The 27,246-nt window shown below is 41.4% G+C and overlaps 1 protein-coding gene across 3 annotated transcripts in view; it reads right to left on the bottom strand.

Moving 5' to 3' along the window:
* mettl16 (methyltransferase like 16) overlaps positions 1 to 27,246 on the bottom strand; it is a 121,445-nt gene that overhangs the window by 57,750 nt on the left and 36,449 nt on the right. For 2 of the 3 annotated variants that reach the window (XM_033045650.1, XM_033045653.1), the window contains one exon: positions 140 to 336. In XM_033045650.1, coding sequence (XP_032901541.1) covers positions 140 to 336 — 197 coding nt within the window. The remainder of the gene's footprint in view (positions 1 to 139; positions 337 to 27,246) is intronic. The other variant, XM_033045652.1, reaches the window with a different exon arrangement.

Genomic DNA, 27,246 nt, shown 5'->3' with positions numbered 1-27,246 from the left:
GAAAATTTCATATGCTTGATATTATGCTCTCCTGAACCCCTGATGCTACTGAAATATACAGGATCAAACTCAAATGGATAGTTATGAGTAATTCTTGGTTGGACAGTGAAAGAATAAAAAAATGCCTGAAGGTTCATACCTATGTCAATACCTCGGATGAGTTTATTTTTATTGGTGCCACAGCCGATCAGATCTTCAACCCAATGTATGTAGTTGAGCCGCAAAGGAACAGTAGGAATCAACCTCTCCAACGGGATGTCGATTGTAAGTCCAAAGTCCTCCTTCAATAGAGTACATGTAAGCGCTCTGACTGCCTCAGGTTCTTTAAAGTTTAAACTGAAAATGAAGGAAACAAACGGATTAATGTCAGGGACGTAAATTTCTGAGGCAAGAGGAACGTCATCTTGTTTTGTGGAAAGGCACATAACAAATCTGCTTACCAAAATCAAAACGTTGACCACAATGTCTACCAGTATCTAATAAACTGCAAATATTGACTGTCTAGGAATGCATATGAAAAAATAACCATTTAGAAGTGTCTCGACCCAAAACATCACCTATTCCTTTTCGCCAGAGATGCTGCCTGACCCGCTGTTACTCCAGAACTTTGGTCTAGAACCATTTAGTTAGGCAGGTTGAAGATGTTTTCAAGAATATAAAGGGGTTAATTTCAAAAACAGCAAAAAGGCGATAATATACTCCCTTTCTGTAAAGGTATGGTTTTATAGAATTGATTTGGCGCATCTCTGCCTCATGCATTCAAGTTCACATCCCTCAAAGTATAGGACACCACAGATAACACATTGAGCGATTGCATTCATCAATATTCCACATATTATCTGGGGATTGATTCACAACTGCACACAATTCAACGCCAAACTCTGGTGCTGAGAGTTTACAAGAAATAGGACGCTGCTAGAAACTGTAAATAGGTTTTAGTTGGCAGATTGTTGGAAGTATCAGTGACTCCACCACCAGCAATACTAATTAGAAATTCTGCTCCCTTAAGCTGACGGAGCTTTTTCATTATTCACAACAGTATCTCACAGCTGTAACAAAACACCATGGGAACATGGCTCCATTACAAACTGAACAGAATTAAAAAAATCTGAATCCCATAAAGTACTGGGTGTTAAATATAATGACATTATCTAACTACACATGCACGCACTAGTCACATTGCAACAACATACAGAATTGCACTAAGGGTGCACTCATACTATTTTTATTCATTCATTTGATATAGATCTCAGTAGCCAGCCATCAGTTTTGTGTATCTATCGTTGTCCCTCACACAATCTCAAAAGTTTTGGCATGTAATAAACCCACTGTGCACATTATCTCTATACTCCAAAAAGTTGTGGAGGCATCTCCATGAACAGCTGGAATCTCTCTACGCTGAAGGTACACCTACAATGCTCTGCGATTGTGTCTCCCAGGGTTTGAACCAGCAGTGATAAAAAAATGTAATGCCTTTCCAAGTCGGCAGAGCGTGATGTGTAGAAAGAATTTATGAGCTGAATATTTACAATAAACTGACAGTTTTATGGTTGCCGTTACTATACACTGATGGAGCAACGCAGGTTTGGGCTCTCAACTGTAATAAGGAAGCTGAGGAAACAGAAAGGATGCAATGTAGAATCAGTACCTTTCATAGGAAAGATAAATACGATGCCTTAATACACTGTGTCTATATTCATATCCTTCTGTTCATGTAAGATTCAACAGAAGGCTATCATTTTGTTTAGGTACAGAGCAAAAAATAGGCCGAGTTTGCACTGATCAACAATCCTCATACACTAACACTATCCTACACACACCAGGGACAATTTACATTTATACCAAGTCAATTAGCCTACAAACCTGTATGTCTTTGGAGTGTGGGAGGAAACCAAAAATCTCGGAGAAAACCCACGCGGTCATGGGGAGAACGTACAAACTCCGTACAGGCAGTGCCCGTAATCTGGATCTAACGCGGGTCTCCGGCGCTGCAAGAGCTGTAAGGCAGCAACTCTACCGCTGCGCCACCCAATTATTTGGCCTATTATGTCTTTATCAGTCCCACCTCCCTACTCTGCAAATCTTTGCAAGTGTCTCCTCCTGAAGATTACTATTAAATCTCCTCCACCATCGGATCCAGCAGTGCAATAAAAATATCACGTATATAATTAGGCAAATTATTAATTTTTTCAACTGATCACATATCATAAAGCAGAAGCGTAATACCAAAACATAATTAAAGCAGAATTTAAAACTGTAAAACTTTACTCTTTTTATTCATCATCAATTTTGAACGAAGTCACTAAGAGGGATGGAGATTTCCGGGTGTGTTGCCTGAATTGAGGTATTTTAGCTAAAGCATAAATGGACTTCTTATTTTATCACAAGCTTTGTATTTTCATCTCTGCCCCTTGTCCAACCATCTGACCCCAACTGTATCACTTGGCAGACTTTGTCATGCTCCAACCTCTCTTCCAGCTTTCTTCCCCCACCACACTCAGTCTGAAGAAGGGTCCCAAAATGACACATCACCTATCCTTGTTCTCCAGAGATGCCGCCTGACCCGCTGAGTTACTCCAGCACTTTGTGTCTTTTTTTTTTGTAAACCAGCATCTGCAGTTGTTTTCGTCTATAAGTAGACTATTTTTTGATTTCCCAGAGAGGAGGTGTGTGTGAAAAATGTAAAATTGTGTTGTTGAGAACAGAGAAGTCAATAAGCACTGGGCATCATCTACAGTAATTGGGAGAAAAATTAGCAGGGAGGCAAATCCTGTTCACCTGCCTGGGTGGCGAAAGGGGAGGTCGAGAGAAAATCCATCATGGCATTGAACCAAACCTTGGGATAGCCCTTCTCATCATTGAGGGACCCAAACCATCCTTTCAGGTGAAGCAGCGATTCACTGGGACTTACAATCCTTTGCCCTGCATTCACTATTCATGAGGTAAACTTCTCTGATATTGTAGAAACCAAATTCAGATCGGGTGGTCGTTTTGCATAGACCTGTGCTCTGTCTCCTGTCATTTTAATGCTTTAAACTTTATTTTAGAGACACAGCGTGGAAACAGGCCCTTCAGCCCACAGAGTCCGTACCGACCAGCGATCACCCTGTGCACTTGAACTATCCTACACTCTAGGGACAAGTTACAAAAGCCAATTAACCTACAAACCTGTACATCTTTGGACTGTGGGAGGAAACTCGAGCATCCGGAGAAAACCCATGTGGTCACATGGAGAACTTAGAACCACCGTACAGACAGCACCCGTAGTCAGGATCAAACCCGGGTCTTTGGCGCTGTGAAGCACTGGCTCTACTGCTGCAAACTGCGCCGCCCTTCATCTCACTCTGATCTACAGCTGTGGCTTGCCGCTCCGTTCTAACCAGGCCCATTCTAAGTTTGAGGAACAGTATCAACGGTTAGCATGGATGCGGTGGACCAAAGGGCCCATTACTCTGCTGCACATCTCTTATGACTTCACCACCTGTCTGGGCACATTGCAGCCCTCAGGATTCAATATTGACTTCAGCAAGTTCAGTTTTCATTTGCTTGAGCTTGCTCGGTGCAACTTGCTGCAGTTGCTCGGTTCCAATAGTGACTCGGTTTAATAAGTACATCGGTAAAGAGCACTGAGGTATCCAGAGACCATGAAAATGAATGCAAGTCTGCCTTCCATTCTTTCTTTGTGTGTGACTCTCAAAAATGAGGTCACAAGGTTTCAATCTACACAAGCAATCCATGTACAATTCATTCGACAGATGCAGAGCTGTTCATTGATTTATGTTCCACAAGTAATCCCGAAACAATAGAAAAATGCACCAAAGACTTGCTGAAATATTAGTCAAAGATTAGTCAAATTCCTTATTCAGTGCAAGAGAATCAGAACAGGATGATGACTCAGTAGTATTCCTGAAATCTTTAGAAAGTTAACAGTTTGGAGAATCACAGGGATTAGAATTTGGTTCTCAAATTTAAACATAACACTATAGTACTGTATAATTTGAAAGAAAGCAGAGGCAACAGAAGTCAGAAGCAAGACTAATTAAAGTTACATTATCAAGAAGACTCTATTGAGATCATGATAAGAAATATCGCAATGATGCTCGCAACTTTATCATCAAGAATTGCATCCTGGAAAGAAGTAAGCGTTAACCTTTGGACGATTAACTTTTATGGTCCAGGTTGCAATTCATACCTATTCAGATTTTGGACTCTGTCTTAGTCACAGAGCGTTACAGACTACAGAATTTATTCTTCAACGTAAAGAGATTTCAAATACTTTTTTCAAGAATCACCTCTAGTTGCACTTAAAAGTAAGAATCCTAAATACATTGTTAAAAATACAGGTCCACCACTGATTTTCCGGCACCCTTGGTTCCAGAGCCTTTCTGGATTATCCGTTTTGCTGGACCGACAGAGGTCATGGCCTCCAAGAGGAGTCCAAAGGTACCGGAACGGTCTGCCCAGGCCGCATCATCTGGATAAGGGTCTGAAGAAGGGTCTCGACCAGAAAAGTCATCTATTCCTTTTCTCCAGTGATGATGCCTGACCCGCTGAGTCACTCCATCTTTTTGTGTCTATCATCTGGATAAACCTCATCTGCACCCTTTACAAAGCCTCCACGTCCTTCATATAATGTGCAACGAGAACTGCATACAATCCCTCGAAGCATGGTTTAAAAACATGCAACATGATTTCATGACTCATACACTCAATCTCCTGATCAGTGAAGGCAAGCAAGCCATTTGTCTTCCTTACCATCCTATTCACTCATGTTCCCACTTTCACAAAGCGATGGATGTGAACCTCAAGATCTCTCTGTACATTAATCCTTTTGTGGGTCCTGACATTAACTGTTTATTTTCCCCTTACATTCGACCTCCCAAAGAGCCACACCTCACACTTGCTTGGATTAAACTTAATCTTCCATTCCTTCGCCCATATTTGTAACTGACCTCTAACTCGCTGTATCCTTTGACAACATTCTTCACTGTCTGCAACTCCACCAATTTTTGTGTTGACTGCACACTATCTAACAAATCGATCTACATTTTCATCTCAGTGGTTTTTTATACATAACAAGCAAAAGAGATCCCAACATAGATTCTTGTGGAATCTTTTTGAAACATATAAGATTATTAAGGGTTTGGACACGCTAGAGGCAGGAAACATGTTCCCGATGTTGGGGGAGTCCAGAACCAGGGGCCACAGTTTAAGGATAAGGGGTAAGCCATTTAGAACGGAGATGATGAAACACTTTTTCACACACAGAGTTGTGAGTCTGTGGAATTCTCTGCCTCAGAGGGTGGTGGAGGCCGGTTCTCTGGATTGATTGATTATTGATTATACCTTTAATAATCCTTTACAGGAAATTACAGTGCCACGACAGCTTCAAGACAGACATAACACCACACATTTCCTCAAATAGCTTCCATACTTAACAAGTTAAAATACAAGTTAAAATACAATGAATGAAAAAAAGTGCAGTTATTTATGCGCATTATATAGCCTTATAGCAGCTGGTATACAAGACTTCCTATGTCTCTCAGTTTTGCACATTGGTGCAATCAGTCTCTGACTGAAGATGCTGCTCTTGATCACCTTCAGGGCATGGAGTGGATGCTTTAAAGAGAGAGCTAGATAGGGCTCTTAAAGTCAGGGGATATGGGGAGGAGGCAGGAACGGGGTACTGATTGTGGATGATCAGCCATGATCACATTGAAAGGTGGTGCTGGCTTGAAGGACCGAATGGTCAACTCCTGCACCTATTGTCTATTGGAGCACAACTGGTCACAGACCATTAGCCAGAATAGGAATCTCCCACCACAACTCTGTCATCTATGGGTAAGCCAATTTTGAATCCAAACTATCTAGTCACTATTCTTTGCATCTTAACCTTCCAGATCAGCCGACCATGGGAGATCTTGACAAAGTCCATGTAGAGAATATCCACAGGTCTATTCTCATTAATCATCTTTGTAATTTCCTCAAAGAGCTCAATCAAGTTTGCAAGATATGACCAGCTGCAGGGAAAACTGTGCTGACTGTCCCTAATTATCCCATTCCCTTCCAAATAGGATTAAATCCTATCCCTATGAATTCTCACCATTAGCTTCTCTAGCACTGATGTGAGGATCTCCGTCCTGTAATTTATTGCATTATCCCCAATTCCCTTCTTAAATATAGGAACAGCATTGGTTACTCTACAGTCCTCTGAGACCTCAACTATGGAAAATGTGAAGATCTTCGTCAAGGCTCAAGAAGAGTCATGTCCCGGAATGTCACCCATCCCTTTTCTCCAGAGATGCTGCCTGACCGGTTGTGTTACTCAAGCATTCTGTGTCTATCTCAGCAATCTCCTTCTGCCTCTCTCAGTAACCTAGGCAAGATCCCGTAATGGCCTGAGGATTTATCCATCTTAATGGTTTTCAAGAAACCACATCCTTCTTGATCTCAAAATGCCCTAACAAATGAATATACCCCACAATTATGTCATTATCCTCCCTGGTGGATACTGATGAAAAATATTTGTTTAGTAAAATAGTGCCCGACAAAAATATAGAAGAATACAGTCTACAGTATGAAGGAAAGATATATTGCATCTTCTAATAGCAGTGCTAACATTTCTGGCATAGCAGAGAGGTTTGGAGCTACTATCTACCTCAGTGGAGACCCTCGGACTATCTTTGATTGGACTTTACTGGCTTTAACTTGCACTAAACATTATTCACTTTATCCTGTATCTGTACACTGTGACTGGCTCGATTGTAATCATGTATTGTCTTTCCGCTGACAGGTTAGCATGCTGGACCGCGGGAGAAGAACAAAGGGAAGAGATAAGACTTTTGCCTTCCATCACAGTGAGGAGGTGTTGGAGATTCACTGTGATGGATGTTTGTGTCTTGGGGTTTTTTTTGTAATGTCATGACTGTAGGAATGAAATTTCATTCAACCCTTGTCTGTTTGAATGACAATAAAAGGCATTCTATTCTATTCTATTCTATTCTATTCTAAAGCTTTTCACTGTAACTTGGTACACATGACAATAAACCCGGGGGACCGCGGTGAGGTGTGAGGGGAGAGGTGAAGAACATGAATGGACAATGGGGGCGGGGGGGGGACACAAAGGACAATGGGACCGGCATGGGGGAACTGCTGTGGCGGGGGGGGGGAAGGGGGGACAAAAGGGGGAACCGGCGTGCTTTGTAACTTTGTCAACGCCGTAGGTGTGCTGATTTGTATACATTGTGTACGCAAGCAAAGAATCTCACTGTGCTTAGTCACATGTGACAATAAAGTATTCCTATTCCTAAACTCAAACTCAATTCAACTTAACATTCCTTAGCAAAAACACACCAGTTCCAATGTACAATAATGGATTGGTCTGAACATACTGGTGTCAATTTAAGTTTGTGAAGTCTGGTGATGGTACTGCTTACAACAGGTTTCTTTCCAAAGCTTGATTGAACCGATTTTAGTGATGGCAATGTTCCCAATAGCAGTTCTGATGCAAAATTGATTGGAACACTTGCTTTGCCCATGAGGAATGTGCAATCTCATTTCTATCAATGCTCTTAGGGACAGATGCACCTGGCAATACAGATGTTTTTTGTTTGACAATCTGGTAAGTTTATGGTCATCATCACTAAGAAGAGTTCAGTTTGTTTTTGCAAATTCCCGATCATTAATTGTATTTAAATTCCACAGCTGCTGCAGTGAGATAGGTATCCAGATCTCTGGAATAATCAGAGCACCAATGCAATGTCTACTTCTTCACGATCAATGAGAACAATGAGACTGGATGACATGACATTTCCCTCGCCAAAATAGAAAACACAGATATTTCGGTAGACACAAAGTGTTGGAGTAACTCGGCGGGACAGACAGCATCTCTCGAGAGAAGGAATGAGCGACGTTTTGGGTCGAGACCCTTATTCAGACAGAAGATGGGTCTCAACCCAAAATGTCACCCATTCCTTCCCTCCAGAGATGCTGCCTGACCCGCCGAGTTACTCCAGCACTTTGTGTCTATCTTTGGTTTAAACCAGCACCTCCAGTTCCTTCCTACACATATATTTAGGTGTTATTTACAGTAAGAGATGCTGGTGCATTATGAATTTATATTTAAAGAGCACAACAGAAATCTTTGCTTTTAGCACTTAGCATTAATTATAAGTCCACCAACTGGCAGCTGGCCATTCTGATTGGTCGTTCGTAGAAAGGCAATTTGAAGGCAACTGTTCTGGTTTATGAAGCCAATTTGGCCTTAACGCTCTGGAGTTTAGAGGATTTGAGGAAGGAATTCGGTGGAATTCTCTGCCTCAGAGGGTGGTGGAGGCAGGTTCTCTGGATGCTTTCAAGTGAGAGCAAGATAGGGCTCTTAAAAATAGCGGAGTCAGGGGATATGGGGAGAAGGCAGGAACGGGGTACTGATTTGGGATGATCAGCCATGATCACATCGAATGGCGGTGCTGGCTCGAAAGGCCAAATGGCCTACTCCTGCACCTATTGTCTATTGTCTATTGATTTCAATGAGACACACATGAATCTGAAAGGAACTGACCAAGCACATGGCAAGAAGCTGTTCCTTCATGAGTTCTACTGAAATGTCATCGAGCACAAACAAGAACTGTTTCTCTCTTTACAACACTACCTAACCTGCTGAATAACACCAGCTGATTTTCTGCATTTACCAATTCATGTGCATGTAATCTTTCAATTAACATTTAAAAAATAAAATAAAAAAGAATACAAATAAATTAGTGCATCACAACACAACAATCCAGCACTAGGAATAACAGCATAGATATGTAAAAAAATGCAGAATGAATAATGAGCGGTTTTGAATTTCTCAAAGGTAAATGTACAAATCCACTTTTACCAAGGCGCATGCACTTTGGGTAGGGAAATGGGGACCTCATGTACTAAAAGCTGGCGTAGACCTGATACACCAAACGGCCACAAAAAATCTAAATTAAGAAAAGACCAGTATGGATAGGTTTTTAGATATAACAAGAATCAAGAGATATGTTGTTTGTGCAGGAATTGAGGTGTTGTTGTCTGTTGAGGTCTGTTGTGCTGCTGCAAGTAAGAATTTCATTGTTCTATCTGGGACATATGACAATAAAACATTCTTGGCTCTCTCTTGAGGTACAAGGTCAGCCATAATTTTACTGTATGGTGTACGAGGGGTCGAATGGCCAATTCTTGCTTCCATTTCGTAAGTTATTATAAATATAGAAAGAAGATTCATCAATAAGACATGCATAGTGTACAAAGGTACACAAAATTGCTGGAGAAACTCAGTGGGTGCAGCAGCATCTATGGAGCGAAGGAAATAGGCGACGTTTCGGGCCGAAACCCTTCTTCAGACATAGTGTACATGCATTTTTACAGAATTAATTCAATACCAATCGCATTCTATTCATTTTCTCTCTCTGCTGCCTTCGACTGCCATATTTCTTCCTTCTCCAAAACACATTGTCGAAAGATGCTTTGAAAAACGTCCTTTAACTATAACATACAGCACAGTGAGATATTGATCTCCTTATTTCCACCCTTTGTTCTAGGAGTGCCAGTATTGGAAGCATTAGCTAAGCAAATGTTTATCCTCCTGTCCAAACATCAAAGCTTTCTTTCTGTCTAAAGGTCTCAACTCAAAACGTCGCCCATTCCTTTTCTCCAGAGAGTCTGCAGAAGGGTCTCAGCCCGAAACGTCGCCCATTCCTTTTCTCCAGAGATGCTGCCTCACCCCCTGAGTTACTCCAGCATTTTGTGTCTACCTCAAAAGCTTTCGCTTTCTTTCTGTTAGACTCTCATTAACAGAGATTATTAACAAGCTAAAACACTGCATAAACTTCTAACTCCATCAAATTAAATTCATGTGCTCTCGAAATGACCCAACTAAAAAACAAATTTGATCACAAGGCCTACATATCTTAATTGAATAATTTGTCTTTAATCATCATAAGTCATTAATGTAAACACCAGCACCATACCATTGGTTTACAGTGACAAATTACAGTAATTAAGATCTTGACTAATAGTGCATCCATCAGCTGTGTAAATGATGCACTCGCTAATACTACTAAATCCATCATCAATGTTAGGTTTTCTATTTCTGTTTAAAGTCATTTGATAGTCCTTTCACTTTGTGCCTTAACACTCAACAGTACCCCATGAAGAGTGGGGAATTTTACTGGCCTGTTCAACGTGAACATATTTTTCCCTGTGCCATGTTTTTGCCGATCAATTCCTTGCAAGGATGTTGGTCTGTGACCTGCGGTTACACTTTGGGATAAAATCCTTGATATATATTTCAGCAAATTTTCCGAAGACTGACAAAGTGCATCATAGCCAAATCTGATTTAGTTCCCATCTGACATGCATGGGACAGGCAGCATCTCTGGAGAGAAGGAATGGGTGACGTTTTGGGTCAATCACCCTTCTTCACACTCCTATACATATGCCTGGTTTAGTTCAGTTTATTGTCACGTGTACCAAGGTACACTGAAAAGCTTTTGTTGTGTGCTATCCAGTCAGCGGAAAGACAATACATGATTACAATCGAGCCATTTACATGATTAGGGAATAACGTTTAGTGCACGGTAAAGCCAGCAAAGTCCAATCAAGGATAGTTCGAGGGTCACCCATGAGGTAGACAGTAGTTCAGGTCTGCTCTCTGGTTGTGGTAGGAGGATTCAGTTACCTGATAACAGCTGGGAAGAAACTGTCCCATCAATCTGGAGGTGTGCGTTTTCACACTTCTATAACTTTCGCCTGATGGGAGAGGGGAGAAGAGGGAGTGGCCAGGGTGTCTCATCATTGATTATGCTGCTGGCCTTGCCGAGGCAGCGTGAGGTATAAATGGAGACAATGGAAGGGAGGTTGGTTTGCGTGATGGTCTGGGCTGCGTCCACAATTCACTGTCATTTCTTGCGGTCTTGGAATGAGCTGTTCCCAAATCAAGCTGTGAAGCATCCTGATAAAATTCTTTCTATGGTGCATCTGTAGAAGTTGGTGGAAGTTGTAGGGAAAATGGCAAATGTTCCTAAGCCTTCTAAGGAAGTAGAAACGTTGGTGTTCTTGGTCGTTGCTTCAATATGGGTGGTCCAGGAGAAGTTGTTGGTGATATTGACTCCTAGGAATTTGAAGTTTTCAACCATCTGTACTTCGGCACCGTCAATGCAAACTGGGGTGTGTGTACCGCTTCACTTCCTGAAGCCCATCACTATCTCCTTTGTCTTGCTGACATTGTGAGAAAGGTTGTTGTCTCGACACCAGGACACGAGGTTCTCGATCTCATTCCTATACTCCGTCTCATCATTAATTAATATCCGGCCCAAAATGGTGCTGTCATCTGTGAATTTGATAATTGAATTTGATTTGTATATGGCATCATCTGTGGACCAGTTGCGGCGGAACTGCTATAATTGGCTGTTGGCAGGTAGGCAAATTGCCTAGGAGTGCCAATTCACAGTCCAACAATAAAGGGCAGAATGTGAAGAGTATCTGATGTGGGTGTGGATTATTGTGAGAAGGTCCACAAATAATACTACCTTGTAACAGAAGCTCCAAGGAACGGTAAACAGTCAATGGTCTAAGTTGTCTTCTATATCCAGGGTGACTGGATGATATTGAAGTGCAGGAGGAAAAAAATCTATAATGCAGTTACTCATTCCTGAAATCTGACCTTTTATTGTGCCATCATCCCGGGCCAGCCCTCGACAAAGGAATGTGACAGGAAGGTGGACAGGGAATGAATGAATAGTCCCTGTGCAGGCAGGTGTGCAGTATACATTGGCACTGACCCGTGCTGCACTGTTCTATAGATACTACTAGGTCCAAGAGGCAACTGTTAACAAAACCCCCCAATGTCATAAAATTTGGGGGAAATGGCCTGGTTCTATACAGCAATAAAAAATAATGATTTGTGAAAAAAAAAGGTGCTGGAATAATTCAGCGGATCAGGCAGGATCTCTGGAGAACACAGATAGGTGACATTTCAAGTCAGACTGCCAGTCTGAAGGTTTCTGACCCGAAATGTCACCTATCCATGTTCTCCAGGGATGCTGCCTGACCCACTGAATTACTCCAGCACTTTATCTTTGTTGCTCATGTATGCCTTTGTGTAAATCAGCATCTGCAGTTCCTCATTTCTACATGCTGATTTGTAAGTTGCATTTTACAAGTGGGTACAATGGCAGAGTGTTTATGTTACAGAACTATTGATCCAGAACCACAAACTAATGATCTGTGATAGTCATGCAACTCACTAGCACAGCTAGAAATTCAATTTACAATAAATTACATTTGGAATTTGAAAACAAATATTACTGATGGTGACCACGAAACTCCAGTTGTTATGAAAACTCATTAATGTCTTCGTTTCAGCCTTTGGTCCTTCCTTCTTCAATCTGACTCGTGTATTGTTTCTGATCCCCAGCAATATGGTGGATTTTAAAGGCCTGCAAACCACTCAGTTCAGGGACAAATGGGGATGGGCAATATCTCCTGTGATCAAAAAAAGTACAGAATACTGAAAATGCACAGTGATTTTACTTTAACAATGCAAGTGTCTAATTATACTACATATGCAGGAATGAGGGATCAAATTTATCAAGCACCATAACCCCAAAGATATTCTTGCATCTACACGATCAGTTGTTTTCTATGTGCTTGTTAACATGTAGGTAGCTGATGATTGCATATAGAAACATAGAAACATAGAAACATAGAAATTAGGTGCAGGAGTAGGCCATTCGGCCCTTCGAGCCTGCACCGCCATTCAATATGATCATGGCTGATCATCCAACTCAGTATCCCGTACCTGCCTTCTCTCCATACCCTCTGATCCCCTTAGCCACAAGGGCCACATCTAACTCCCTCTTAAATATAGCCAATGAACTGGCCTCGACTACCCTCTGTGGCAGGGAGTTCCAGAGCTTCACCACTCTCTGTGTGAAAAAAGTTCTTCTCATCTCGGTTTTAAAGGATTTCCCCCTTATCCTTAAGCTGTGACCCCTTGTCCTGGACTTCCCCAACATCGGGAGCAATCTTCCTGCATCTAGCCTGTCCAACCCCTTAAGAATTTTGTAAGTTTCTATAAGATCCCCTCTCAATCTCCTAAATTCTAGAGAGTATAAACCAAGTCTATCCAGTCTTTCTTCATAAGACAGTCCTGACATCCCAGGAATCAGTCTGGTGAACCTTCTCTGCACTCCCTCTATGGCAATAATGTCCTTCCTCAGATTTGGAGACCAAAACTGTACGCAATACTCCAGGTGTGGTCTCACCAAGACCCTGTACAACTGCAGTAGAACCTCCCTGCTCCTATACTCAAATCCTTTTGCTATGAAAGCTAACATACCATTCGCTTTCTTCACTGCCTGCTGCACCTGCATGCCCACTTTCAATGACTGGTGTACCATGACACCCAGGTCTCGCTGCATCTCCCCTTTTCCTAGTCGGCCACCATTTAGATAATAGTCTGGAGCTAGTTATTGTCCTTAACGTAAGTTGGTATAATCAGTTTAGAAAGTACTTTGGCTTTGGGCTTAGTTTTCTTGCTTGAGCGCTTATAGCACAAGTACTTTGGGTTTCAATTGTAATTTGGCAATATCAGATATTGCAGATACAGTCACTGCGACAGATAACTTATTTCTATATATTTCAAAGGGATGCCAACGGCAATTCCCAGTGTAGGTGCAATAACAAAACATCAGGTCATACAAATATCAGGTGTCTAACTCTGCTGGGTGCTTTGTCACAGAGCAAAGGGCAAGGTTACATTAATCACATACATGCTCATAAAGAAATTACGTCTTAGTCTTTGCAAAGTAACACTTCTGAGAAATATTACATCGTGGAGCTGGAGTAATAATCAAATGTTAAAAATAAATAAAAAGCAACAGAACACACAAAACACATTTTAACATAAACATCCATCACAGTGACTCCTCCACATTCTTCGCTGTGATGGAAGGCAAAAAAAAAAGTTCAATCTCTTCCCTTGTTTGCTCTCCTGCGGTTGGGAGCCTCAAGCCCTCCGTTGACAGGATCTTGGCTCCCGTGGCTGGCGTCGGGCCCTCCGCATCGGGGTGAACAGCTCCTGCATCGGGGGGATGTCAGCTGGCGATCGAACCCCGCGTCGGGGCTGGTCGAGCCTCTGCGTTCGTTGGAGCTCCCGACTAGCCTCTCCCAAGACAGCGAGCTTAATGGTAAAGTCCGCAGGCCCCGGATGGAGCGATCTCAGGCAAGGGATCAACTCCGATGTTAAGTTCGCGCCTCCGAGGAGGCCTCCAGCTCCATCGATGGTAGGCCGCAGAGCGACCGGAGACACGATCCGGAAAGTAATCACATCTCCGGCAAGGTAAGAAACTGAAAAAAAGTTTCCTCCCGACCCCCTCCCCCCACATAAAACAAACCAGAGAACATTTACACAAACTTTTAAAACGCACTAAAAATAAAAAAAGACGAAAAAGCAGACTGACTGTTGGTGGTGCTGCCAATTGTTCGGCGCCCCTGGTGTTAACTGATTGTAGTAGGGGAGGACAGGGGGAGAATGTTTCTCGTTGATGCCTGACTGCATGAGTATTTTAACACTTTTTTATTTTTATTTCTGTTTTATGTTTTATTCTGTTTTATTCTGTTAAAAAAAATGTTAAAATACTCATGCAGTCAGGGATCAACGAGAAACATTGAAGAAGGGATTCGGCCCGAAACGTTGCCTATTTCCTTCGCTCCATAGATGCTGCTGCACCCGCTGAGTTTCTCCAGCTTTTTTGTGTACCTTCAACGAGAAACATTCTCCCCCTCCCCTCCCACAAGCAGTCTGAAGAAGGATCTCAACCAAAACATCACCACTTCACGTCCTCCAGAGAATCTGCCTGACCCGCTGAGTGTTTTATCTTTTTTGTTCACCAGAAACAATAATTGTGTCTTTCTCCGCAGATGCTTCTTTATTTGCTGAGTATTTCTAGCAGCTCTGGATTGTATTCCTGGATGTGACTAAGAGAAGGATTAAGATTGCCTACCACCTCAAACCACACTTCATTGCAGAGTCCGTGTTCAAATTGCACATTTTCTTCTGGATCCATTTGAGCGAGTAGCTATTTTTAGTGAATTTTGGTGCTCATTCTCTCTGGTACTCCCGACACTGTGAAAAATATAGCAAAGTGCTCTAAGGAGTAAAGATCTAGCCTATAGTGCGTCCAATATTAATCTGGTGGTTTGCAATTTAAACCATCAGCAGCAGTGGAGACATTTCAAAATAAATTAGTGATTTTATTAAGAGAACGTTTACTCATAAATGTCATGTATCGAGGAGGGAGGCAGAGGGGAGGTCAGTAATAGAGATGGCCAGAAGCAAGTCGAAGTTGCAACATTTTAAGCAGTTTTGTTTTAAAGTCCTTGTTCTTCAGCTAGTATGTTTATTGAAAAAATGATAATTTTCACTTTCCAATGCCATTTATTATAATAAATCAAAATATCATGCAGTACTTCCCTAAATTACTTCACTAAATTCACAAAAACAAATTTCAATTATTTTGACAAATGGTAAGTAATTTAAATAACAAGCAAGCTTAATTCAAGTATTATATTTGTCAACAAGTTTCCATGGAAAAAAACACTCCAATGTGCCTCATGAATATTGTGTTTTGTTTAATAAAATAAAAAGATCATTTGTTAAATCCAGTCTTGCTCAGATGGCAGGAGTCTCATCTAAGTCACATGTTCCAGCCTCACTACACCACTTGAGCACAGGGCCAAATATAGCTTACAAATCCTGACTTGCCTTCATTTAACATTCTCTATGCAGAGGTTTTCCCCAGTTGCATTAAATCTAAAATTCCCATGGTCCCTACAAGCTACTGCAGATTTGCTCCAAGCTAGTTCTGCAATCTCCTCTGTATTTAAATTGTTTTCTGTTGGTCCCCTCCATGTGTTGTTATCTGTATCAAGGCTTCCATCAAATACCTAGCCACTGCCCTACAAAACTCTCCCCCAATATCCCACTGCTAAATGTTATGCCTTAAAGCCTCAATGAAAATATATATTTTTTGCCTAAATCTCTTGTTTATCTGAGTTTTCCAGACAACGCTATACTTTTGTGAAGGTAGACCAAAATGCTGGAGAAACTCAGCAGGTGAGGCAGCATCTATGGAGCGAAGGAATATGCGACGTTTCGGGTCGAGACCCTTCTTCAGACTGATGTCGGGGGGGGCGGCGGGAAAAAGAAAGGAAGCGGCGGAGACAGTAGGCTGTGGGAGAGCTGGGAAGGGGAGGGGAAGGAGATTTGAGAAATACTCTGCGACAGTTTTTTAACGTTCAAGCCACTATATAAAGTTGGTGAACTTGTTTTGAATGCAAGTCCAGAGTCTAGAAACCATCTTGACAAAACTGGTCGCATTATGGAAAATTTCTGGAGTAGTTTACTAATATTTCTGAAATGGACATTCATAACCCTGAGGAAAGGTCTCGACATGAAAAGTCACCCATTCCTTGTCCCGCTGAGTTACTCCAGCTTTTTGTGACTATCTTCAGTTCATACAAGATAGAAACATAGAAAATAGGTGCAGGAGTAGGCCATTCGGCCCTTCGAGCCTGCACCGCCATACGGTATGATCATGGCTGATCATCCAACTCAGTATCCCATCCCTGCCTTCTCTCCATACCCCCTGATCCCTTTAGCCACAAGGGCCACATCTAACTCCCTCTTAAATATAGCCAATGAACTGGCCTCAACTACCTTCTGTGGCAGAGAATTCCACAGATTCACCACTCTCTGTGTAAAAAATGATTTTCTCATCTCCTATCCTTAAACTGTGACCCCTAGTTCTGGACTTCCCCAACATCGGGAATAATCTTCCTGCATCTAGCCTGTCCAACCCCTTAAGAATTTTGTAAGTTTCTATAAGATCCCCCCTCAATCTTCTAAATTCTAGCGCGTACAAGCCGGGTCTATCCAGTCTTTCTTCATATGAAAGTCCTGCCATCCCAGGAATCAGTCTGGTGAACCTTCTCTGTACTCCCTCTATGGCAAGAATGTCTTTCCTCAGATTAGGAGACCAAAACTGTACGCAATGCTCCAGGTGTGGTCTCACCAAGACCCTGTACAACTGCAGTAGAACAACCCTGCTCTTATACTCAAATCCTTTTGCTATGATCTTTTTCATCTACTCACATTGAATCACGCATTAAAGCTTGTAACATTGCCTAAAATGTTAAAACATTTTTGTACATTTTCCTAACTAAAATTGCATACGGGGAGATAAATTATTAGGATGGAACTGCGGATGCTGGTTTACAATGAAGAGAGACACAAAATGCTGGAGTAACTCAACGGGACAGGCAGCATCTCTGGAGAGAAGGAATGGATGAAGTTTCGGGTCGAGACCCTTCTTCAGGATTATTGGAATTATATCTTAATGACTTTATAAAATGTCAAAATACTTTAATTTAAAATAATTGCGTATATCATTTTTGAGGTCCTCATAAAATTGATATCCATCAGTGATCACCTTATTTCAAAATTGATTGAGCTCATCTATTAACGAGTAAGTGCCAGGGAGATATAATATCGAATTACTAGTCTCCAAAATTTAATTTCTTCCCTGAGCCTCAATTCTTCTTTCTTTTGGTTGAAGAGACAAGGGCAACAATAACCTTTTGAATTACATTAAGGTGGTTTAAACGATAGAAGTGGTTTGAGTAACAGAGAATTTCATCTTGACACGACCAAAGCTATGAATCTGGCATCACATCATCCTTGACCAGCCATATATGATGGGTTTTGATTTCCTATTTAAAAAATATATATATATTCACAGTGGCCAAGATTTGGGTGGATATGAATTATGGCTGATTGGAGGTTATGCAAACAATGGGAGACAGTAATTTTGTGCAGCTAAGCTTTCATTTTGTGGCAAAACCTGTGCTGAACTTCATTTGACGTTCCAAACCTCGGAAATCACTTTGCCAAAGCATGTGGTACTAAAAGACTTGCAGCCTCAAAAGATGCCAAGTGAGTTTGCTGAAGTCTTGTTGGTGACTATCAATGTTATGGAACAACTCGAAAGATTGCAGAAAGAAAGCGATATCCGAGAAAGATTGCGGGGACAAAGCAAATAAAGAGGGCACAAATGTACAGCAGTCACAGAGAACTAGGGTGTTGAGAGTGACTTGAGGATTCCAGTGCTGCATTGCGATATTCAGGCAAATATCAATAATTCTAATACAGTATTCTTCTAATATCATATTATCCAAAACACTAATAGTATTAGACATAAAATGCTGGAGTAACTCAGCGAGACAGGCAACATATCTGGATAGAAGGAATGCGTGACGTTTTGGGTCGAGACCCTTTTTCAGCCTGGGAGTCAGGGGAGAGGGAAACACGAGATATGCAAGGGTAAGGTGTGAAAACTAGAGTTCAAAGATCAAGGAAAATGTAGGATAGATCATTGTTAGCTTGGGGAAGTTGACAACGAGGCACACATTGTAAAATTTAGTCAGGAGGACAGTCAGACTGATCGGAGAGCAGATGTGGGAGGGGATGGAGAGGGAGGGAAAGCAAGGGTTACGAAGTTAGAGAAGGGAACCTTTACCTTCCCTCTCTCTCCATCCCTCCCCCATCCATTGTGCCTATGAATTTCAAGATAAAGCTCACCCACATCTTTCTCCCAGAAACTTTTTAGATGAACATGGAATATTAGAATGCAGTACAGCTCCATCTTGAGAGAATTATCTCACAATTGCTACAGATCACTTCACTCAATGGATACTGGAATATGGCAACTAGAAAATAATGATAAACTCATTATAACACCACACAGGGTTGTTGTTATAATATCCCTCCAGCAAAGACATTTAAAAATGTTGATGCAACCTTTCAAGCAAATTGTAGGGTGAACTAATAATAGTTTAACTACTGAAATAGAATATATTCTGAGGACTGTATTCACTTTTAGAGTAAACACTCTGAAGGCACTAAAGTTCAAATCAAATATACCTTGAAGCTATTCAGCTGCCTTTCACTTAAAATAAAAATATTTTCCAAAAATCTAATTTTAATCTTGGCTACTACCTTAAAAATTCCAAAATCCCATGTTTTATTTTTAACTAAACTTCAAACTGATTTTAAAAATTATCACACAGGCATTCCATTTCAACACAAAGAAAGAAATACAAAGAAAATAGAGAAGGGTTTCGGCCCAAAACTTTGCCTATGTCCTTCGCTCCATAGATGCTGCTGCATCCGCTGAGTTTCTCCAGCATTTTTGTCTACCTAAGAAAATAGAGAATATGTTCACAAAATGTCTGATATCCTTAAGACCCCACACAAAAATAGAGGATATAATTTGAATTGAATCTTCACTGTACTGATGGAGGAGGTTCAAATTCCCATTCTGGCCCAACAACGATTATTTCCCAAGCTACAATGAGTAGTTAGAGAAGGCTCAATTTCCTTCTCCTCTACATTCAAGCTCACTTTATAGATAATTAAAGAACATTTTGTTGGCCCATTTCATTGGCAGTACAGGGAAGATCCAAGGGCCTGGCCTTCCGCTGAAGCACAATTTACAAACCATCTTTTTGAGGTTTCGATACTGGATGCTGGTGATGGCCAGTCTAACCAAACCAAAAACTGCAACTTTGATAATGTGGCGCGGCGATAAGCCCGAAATGAAGGCGAAGAGCCAGGTGTTTTTCGGGAAGTATTTTATTCGCTGTTGTTCGCTTGTCCAGTCGGGTCTGCAAGAGAACAATCGCGCCTAAACCCCTGCCCTTTATCCCTGTAGCTAAGGGCCGCCCCCCGGACTAGTCCATTCCCGTGCCGAGGGGTTCGATAGTGGAATGGCTCAACCCTTAGGAGCCGCCACAATAATATCTTAATTTAAAGCAGATACGCGTGGCAGGATTTTGTTTTACACACGTAGCTCGCCGTGATCATATAGTGGTTAGTACTCTGCGTTGTGGTAGCAGCAATCTCGATGGGAATCCGAGTCACGGCAGTGCGGATGAGCAATGGCACGGCAATGGATTCGCTGTTGGACGACAGGGTGGCGCAGCGTTAGAGTTGCTATCTTACAATGCCAGAGACCGGGGTTCGATCCTGACCACGGGTGCTATCTGTATGGAATTTGTACGTTCTCTCTGTGACCCGCATGGGTTTTCTCCGGGATCTTTGGTTTCTTCCCACACTCCAAAGCCATACAGGTTTGTAGGCTAATTGGCTTGGTAAAACTGTAAATTGTTCCCAGTGTGTGTAGGATGGTGTTAGTGTGTGGGGATCGCTAGTCGGCGTGGACTCAGTGGGCTGAAAGGCCTGTTTGCACGCTGTATCTCTAAATTACACTGAGAGTGGCGAGTACCTGGATCGCACTGCCAGGGGTGGTGGTGAAGGCAGATATGACAGTGGCATTTAAGAGATGTTTGGAAAAGCACGGAATTGAGGGACATGGATCAGGTGCTGGCAGAGAAGTTGGTTCACTATACTGTGCTGAGTGTTATTGAAGTGATACTATGTGTTATTATCAACAATTTTGCAGATTACGACTATGCTTTAAAAAAGGAATATTACTGCATCAGGTTGAAATCTTCCTTTGATGATCATAGAATAAATCAAAACTCTTAGGCAATAATAGGACTGGAAAGTTGAGTGTTTTTTTTCCCCCAAAGGGGAACTAAAATGAATGGCAGAAAAGTTATGTTGTAGAAGATCATGTGGTCTGTCGGGGTGACACAAATCCCAAGTTTCGGCTGCTTAACAGTCCAGTAGCTTGCTCTTACAATAGTTTCAATTAAAAGTAAGATTCTGTGGTATGATCACAACAGAATATGTTACGGTTGCTGCACCAATTGTTCTGAGAGCAGATACTCATTACTCCACCCTACTCATCCACAGAAATTGAAGGATTCTGCAAAGGCACCAGTAGTAGTATTTTTTTCCAATTTCTTGAGATACCTTCTTTAGTAGGTTCATGTGTCAGAGGCATGGACCTTGTTTTAACCAGGTCTGAAATCTTGAACTTCAAATAGTTTCGCCTCATTTGATCAAAGGGTGTGCCGACAAGTTTGGGTCGTGTTGAGTTTCAACATCAACGTCTGCCATCGCTGAAAGGTAGCTCCAGAGATTGGGGAAGTGTTGCCACAATGAACCCTTATTGTCAGAGAGCAGAGGAGCACATCAGGGTCAGGTTGTTGGATGATCTATCACTCGCAAATGTTGAGCGTAAACCCCATCGTTTCTTAAGCGACAGTGAAAATGACAATATCATCTTGGAAATCGCGTAAATCATAAGGGCGGCGCGGTGGTGCAGCGGTAGAGTTGCTGCCTTACAGGAGACCCAAGTTTGATCCCGACCACGGGTGCTGTCTGTACGGAATTTGTATGTTCTCCCTGTGACCTACGTAGTTTTTCTCCGGGTGCTCTGGTTTCATCCCACATTCACATGCGGGTTTGTAGGTTAATTGGCTTCAGTAAAATTGTAAATTGTCCCTAGTGAGTGTGGGATAGTGTTAGTGTGCGGGGATAGCTGGTCGATGAGGACCCGGTGGGCTGCTGGGTCTGTTTCAGTGCTGTAACTCCAAATTAAACAAACATCATCTGCAGCTTTTTCCCTGCAACCATTAGACTATTAAATACGACAACTTCCAAATAAGCTCCAAACTACATAGGGGTTTGTAGAACATTGATTTTATCTTTACACTATTATTTGTTTGTTTCATAACAGAACTTTTTTGTTGTTTATTATGGTCTTTACAGAGTACATATTTGTTATGCTGCTGCAAGTAAGAATTTCATTGTTCCGTTTCGGGTCATATGACAAGAAAACACCCTTCTCTTGTGGACTATTGATGCCTGAAGTGCAATTTCCATTGGTTAAATAGCTTCCCGTTATCTCCGAAGTTTAGCTCCACTCCTGAGGTAAGCATGCTGGTGCAAGATACAAGTCAAGAGGCAGCGACTCCTGTAAATCCCTTCCATGGAGGGGAGGTCAGAAATCGTGATGGACTGGGCAGCATTCACCTCTTTTTGTAGTCTCATTCGCTCCTGGGCATTCAATGCAACATTGCAAACAGGAGATTGAGAAAAACAATGGGGCAATAATACAGGCTTTTTGAATACCAGTTTCCACTGAGAATGGTTCTATCGTGCTCATTGATTAAAACTGGGCTTGCAAGCGCGAGATGGAAACGAATTTCCTAGGGCAACCGAATTTGTGAAGAGTGTTTCACAGTCCCTCCCCAGTCCTATAATTGCTTAATAATTGCTTCCAAAACGATGCAAGGTTTCCAGCGGCTTCTCAATGGCTGCAAGATGGTGAATAGCAAGTGCAGAATTAGCTTGTCCATCCCGAGGACAAACAAACAAAGTTTCTAAAAATACCTAGTGGACAAAAGATTAGATTGATATTTGTTGGGCTGAACTGCAGCAGCAGTTCCAAAAGAATATCGAACCATTTGCGTTCGAGTAGTCTAAGGTAAATGAATCCCAGCCATCGTAGGCTGCGACATGCAGTGTGGCAGATGCCAGTACATCTGTCACTGTTCCACTGCTGGACCCCACATTGAGTGCAGTGCTGGAACATAATTGTTCTGGGGATCCCCAACATAATGGTATCAATCATCATTCACTTGAATGGGGATTTCCAGCTTGGAGATTAAAAGGGAAAGAGCCAAGAAATTATTTAATTATTTTAATGCTTTTAATTACTTCCAAATGTTAACTATTTGCTTTTATTTATTTATTTTTTCAAACAATGCCAGAGACATTGAAGCATTACTTGAAGAAAATGCCTCTGAGCGTTTTGCAGAGGTGGTGCTCTTTCTTAGGCTTTGCCTCCTGTCTAATGCAGTCAGGAGGCAGCATCTCCAATACATTCCTCTTGAGGCACACTTCACCAGTGAGGCTATGCTGGACCTCGCTAGAGACCTCCTGAGTGATGAGAGGCAGCTCGATCAACTCTCCATATCCAGGCTGGGCAAGCGCAGGTGGGGAGGGAGGGGGGGGAAGGTGCAATTTGGGGGAAGGGAGGCTATCATCACACAAACCAACCTCCCTTCTGTTGATTCCATTTATACCTCACGCTGCCTCAGCAAGGGCTGCAGCACAATCAAGGACGAGTCGAACCCTGGCCGCACCCATCTTCTACCCTCTACCATCAGGCAAAGGTATAGAAGTGTGAAAACACACACTGCCAGATTCAGGGACAGTTTCTTCCCAGCTGTTGTCAGGCAACTGAATCATCCTACCACAACCAGAGAGCAGTGCTGAACTACTATCTACCTCTTTGATGTCCCTTGGACAATCCTTGACCGGACTTCGCTGGTTTTACCTTGCACTAAACGTTATTCCCTTTTCATGTGTCTATACACTGGAAATGGATCGATTGTAATCATGTATTGTCTTTCTGCTGGCATGTTAGCACGCAACAAAGAGCTTTTCACTGTACCTCGGTACACGTGACAATAAACTAAACTGAAATCGATATGGCTCGATATGTTAGGAAAAAACACACCGATTGCGCACCCAGAAGGAGCACAACCAACGAGTAAATGAAGAACAAGTGCAAACATGAGAGCTCTATTATTCAACATCATCCACGATTGAATTAACGTTTACCATTTATGGAAGATATTGGGAGCACAATATTGGCACCAGAATTCAATATTCTTGGTAGCGGGAAAAAAAATCAAGCCTAAAACTGATCGTTATACTCATAAAATTTTGTTAGAATTCAATGATAGTCGAGCAAATGAGAAAAAAAAATACCATTGATAACATAATATGCATGGAATTAAAAGCTCGAGAAATGCAAGCACCGTATCAATTTGAAAACAGAAATTACCAATGAGACCTTGCTACTCTTTTCCGTCTGGCTGAATTTGTTGTTCTTGAACCCAAATATTTTCTGTCTCAGATCTCTGTTAAGTTTAGCTAATGACTAATTACTGTCTGAGAAATGATGTGATTCTGTTGAGTTTAATTTAATTTTAATGATTGCAAGAATACTTCAAAACCCAAGTGGATTTTATTATGGCTTACGATTATTTGGCTAGCAAGAGATTATCCGCTTTTTAAAAAAAATGACATTTTTCATTCATAAGTCCACTTCTGAACTTGTTGCAAGGTTCGTGCACGAATTGCTTGTCAAATATTTTTTTTAATGTCTGTAACTAGCACTAATAGACAGCCTTCCAACATATTTTAACCATTATTATTAGCGCTTATTTTTGTCTCACTGTAATACATTGCTCACCAAAGTGAAAGATGCTCATCTATTCTATATTCAGACAGGATTCAATATCTCAAAGAAAATTTGTACACCCCACAAAAGTCAGCTTGATGGCTTGAATTTTAATTGCAGTTAAGATTAAACATGCTGTGTTCTTTAATGATGTCAGTCCAATCTGCTGATCGCTGTGTGACAGAACAGTCCGCTGCAGGAGGGCTTTATGCAAAGGAACTGGAGATTTTGTGGTGAGATTAAAATGCGACAGGGTGCAACTCCCAATTATTTGTGAAGGAAACCCATCACTTCTGCTTCGGGGTATGGGCACAACCTTTATATTCAGGTATATGACACTTTATTGATGCAAGAGCCAACTCTGAACTTCGACAAGGACTTGATAAGATCTTTATCCTTCCGAAGTTATTAATGGTCTTTGAAGAGCGTAAGAAATGTTACTAGCAGCTGCATGCAGATATTATACATAGGCATGCTTCATTTTAATAACAAATACAAACTAGTATACTGTTTCCTGAAATCTCAGCACAGAAGCAAGTTGAGTCATTTCTTCCATTCTTTAAATTACCCATATAAGTAGATATACATTAACAAATTTCATGAAGGGCCATCAACAATAAACCAAATACACACCAACATCATAATTGAAGTAAGGCTGTTACATTTTATAAACATTTGGTCCTGCGCATACTTTAAACAGCAAGTAATACTGGGAGAAAGAAAACACAGATATCAACATATTTTTCTTCAAAAATCATCCTTTCATAAATGATTTTTAGCAAACAAAACATATGAGGAGCATGGAGGCTAATGATCTACAGAGTAAAATGAACTGAAGGCTCCATCTCTTGGCTCAACTGATAAGGATATTAATATAAAGGCAACTTTCTCAAAATCAAAACTGAAGTAGAATTCCATGCAAAATCTGGGAAACAAATGAAAAATAACATTCTGGAGGTAAAATCTGATATCAGAAAATTATTCTCGATGATGTTATTGTTTGTAATCAGGCATTCAGATAAAAGGAATGATTGATTGATAGAAAGGCGCAGCATGGAAACATTCAACCCACCAAGTCCACGGTGACTATCGATCACGTCGTTCTCACTAGTTCTATGTTATCCCACTCTCACAATTGATCTACAACCCAGCACTTTTTTGCGATGTGGGAGGAAACCAGAGGAAACCGGTCACAGGGAGAACGTGCCAACTCTAAATTAGACAGCACCCGAGGTCAGGATCACATCCAGGTCTCTGGTGTCGTGAGACAGCAGTTCTATTAGTTGTGCCACTGTGCCGCCCCAGGAGTGAGAAGTATAAACAGCTTTCTTAATCTTTGCGTTAGACGATAAATGAATGGAACTACATTTAAGTAAGTAAGTTTATTGGCCAAGTATTCACATACAAGGAATTTGCCTTGGTGCTCCGCCCACAAATAACAACATGACATACAGTGACAGTTACGATTAATACCTGATTACGACAATTTCCTGTTTTAGTTCCAGATTGATCACTATGGGAAGAGCATCTCCTGCTCTCAGTTGGAAAAATAACAGTAAATTATCAAATGGATTTGTTTACATGTTGAATGTTAGACAAATTTGTTTTTGCCGGACCCCCCTAAACTGTCAAATGACACTTTCATCTAAATATAACAATTGACACCTAATCTATCAAACTGCACTGGACAGCTGGTAGAAAAAAAGATCTGCATGGAAATAGAGAACACCATTGAAAGATTATTATTCATAATGCGAACAAAACAGGCCCTTCAGCATATCTTGCCAACATGGCATCTACACTAGTCCCATCCCTCTCAACCTACCCTATCTACATACCTGTCTAAACGTTCCTTAACTATTGCAATAGCACCTGCCTCAACTACTTCCTCTGGCAGTTTGTTCCGTACACCCACCACCATTTGTGTAAAAAGGTTACCCATCAGGTTCCCATTAAATCTCCCCCCCCTCCCTTAAACCTATGTCCTTCAGTTCCTGATTCCCCAATTCTGGGCAAAAGACTGCGCATCTATTCCTATCTATTCCTCCCATGAATTTGTACATGAAAATGTAAATTAGGTCCTAACATCTGTAGATAAATAACGCTTCTTATTTACATATTATTGGAAGCTCTTTTGTATGTTTATCATATATTTATATTCTTTTGGAATAATGAACCATTTTCAGTCATCTGAGAAATGTGCATGTGAGCAACATCTTGAAATCTCAAGTGTCATATTAATTATGCATCAGCTAGATCTGCAGCAAGGTAGGAAGTTTTACACACATAAATAAGTGAACATGTTGAAATGAGCTGAATCGATCAACAATGTACAAACAAATATTTCAAGGCAGGTCATCATGTTAGACCTCAAATGTCGTGCATTATCATTATGGAGCAGCAGGAGATTTAGATTATCATCCACACATTGCATTCAGTGACACCTGCAAAAAGCAGAAAATAAAAGTGTAGACATATATCCTCTCATATCCTGATCTCATGGGGCGGCACAGTAACACAGCAGTAGGGTTGCTGCCTTACAGCGCCAGGGATCCGGGTCCAATCCTGACTAAGGATGATATCTGTACAGAGTTTGTACGTTCTTCCGTGACCATATGAGTTTTCCCCGGGTGCTCTAGTTTCCTCCCACACTCCAAAGACGTACAGGTTTGCAGTTTAATTGGCTTTGGAAAAATTGGAAATTGTCACTAGTGTGTAGGATTGTGCTAGAGTACGGGGGTCACTGGTTGGAGTGGAGCCGGTGGGCCGAAGGCCGTGTTTCCGTGCTGTGTCTCTAAACCAAACTAAAAAAAAACTAAAGTTTCAAACAGAGTCTGAAGAAGGGCCTTCCATTCCTTCTCTCCAGAGATGCTGCTTGTCCCGCTGAGTCACTCCAGCATTTTGTGTCTCCCTTTAAAAAAAACCTAAATATTACCTTGTGACTGATTTCAAAATGGTAGGGGGCCATCTGAGAATAAAGCGCTAAGAAATATGA

The sequence above is a fragment of the Amblyraja radiata genome, chromosome 28, assembly GCF_010909765.2.
Source record: "Amblyraja radiata isolate CabotCenter1 chromosome 28, sAmbRad1.1.pri, whole genome shotgun sequence".
In the NCBI taxonomy this organism is placed as follows: Eukaryota; Metazoa; Chordata; class Chondrichthyes; order Rajiformes; family Rajidae; genus Amblyraja; species Amblyraja radiata.
The sequence above is the reverse complement of the archived record's forward strand: the minus strand, read 5'-3'. Positions and strand labels throughout refer to the sequence as shown.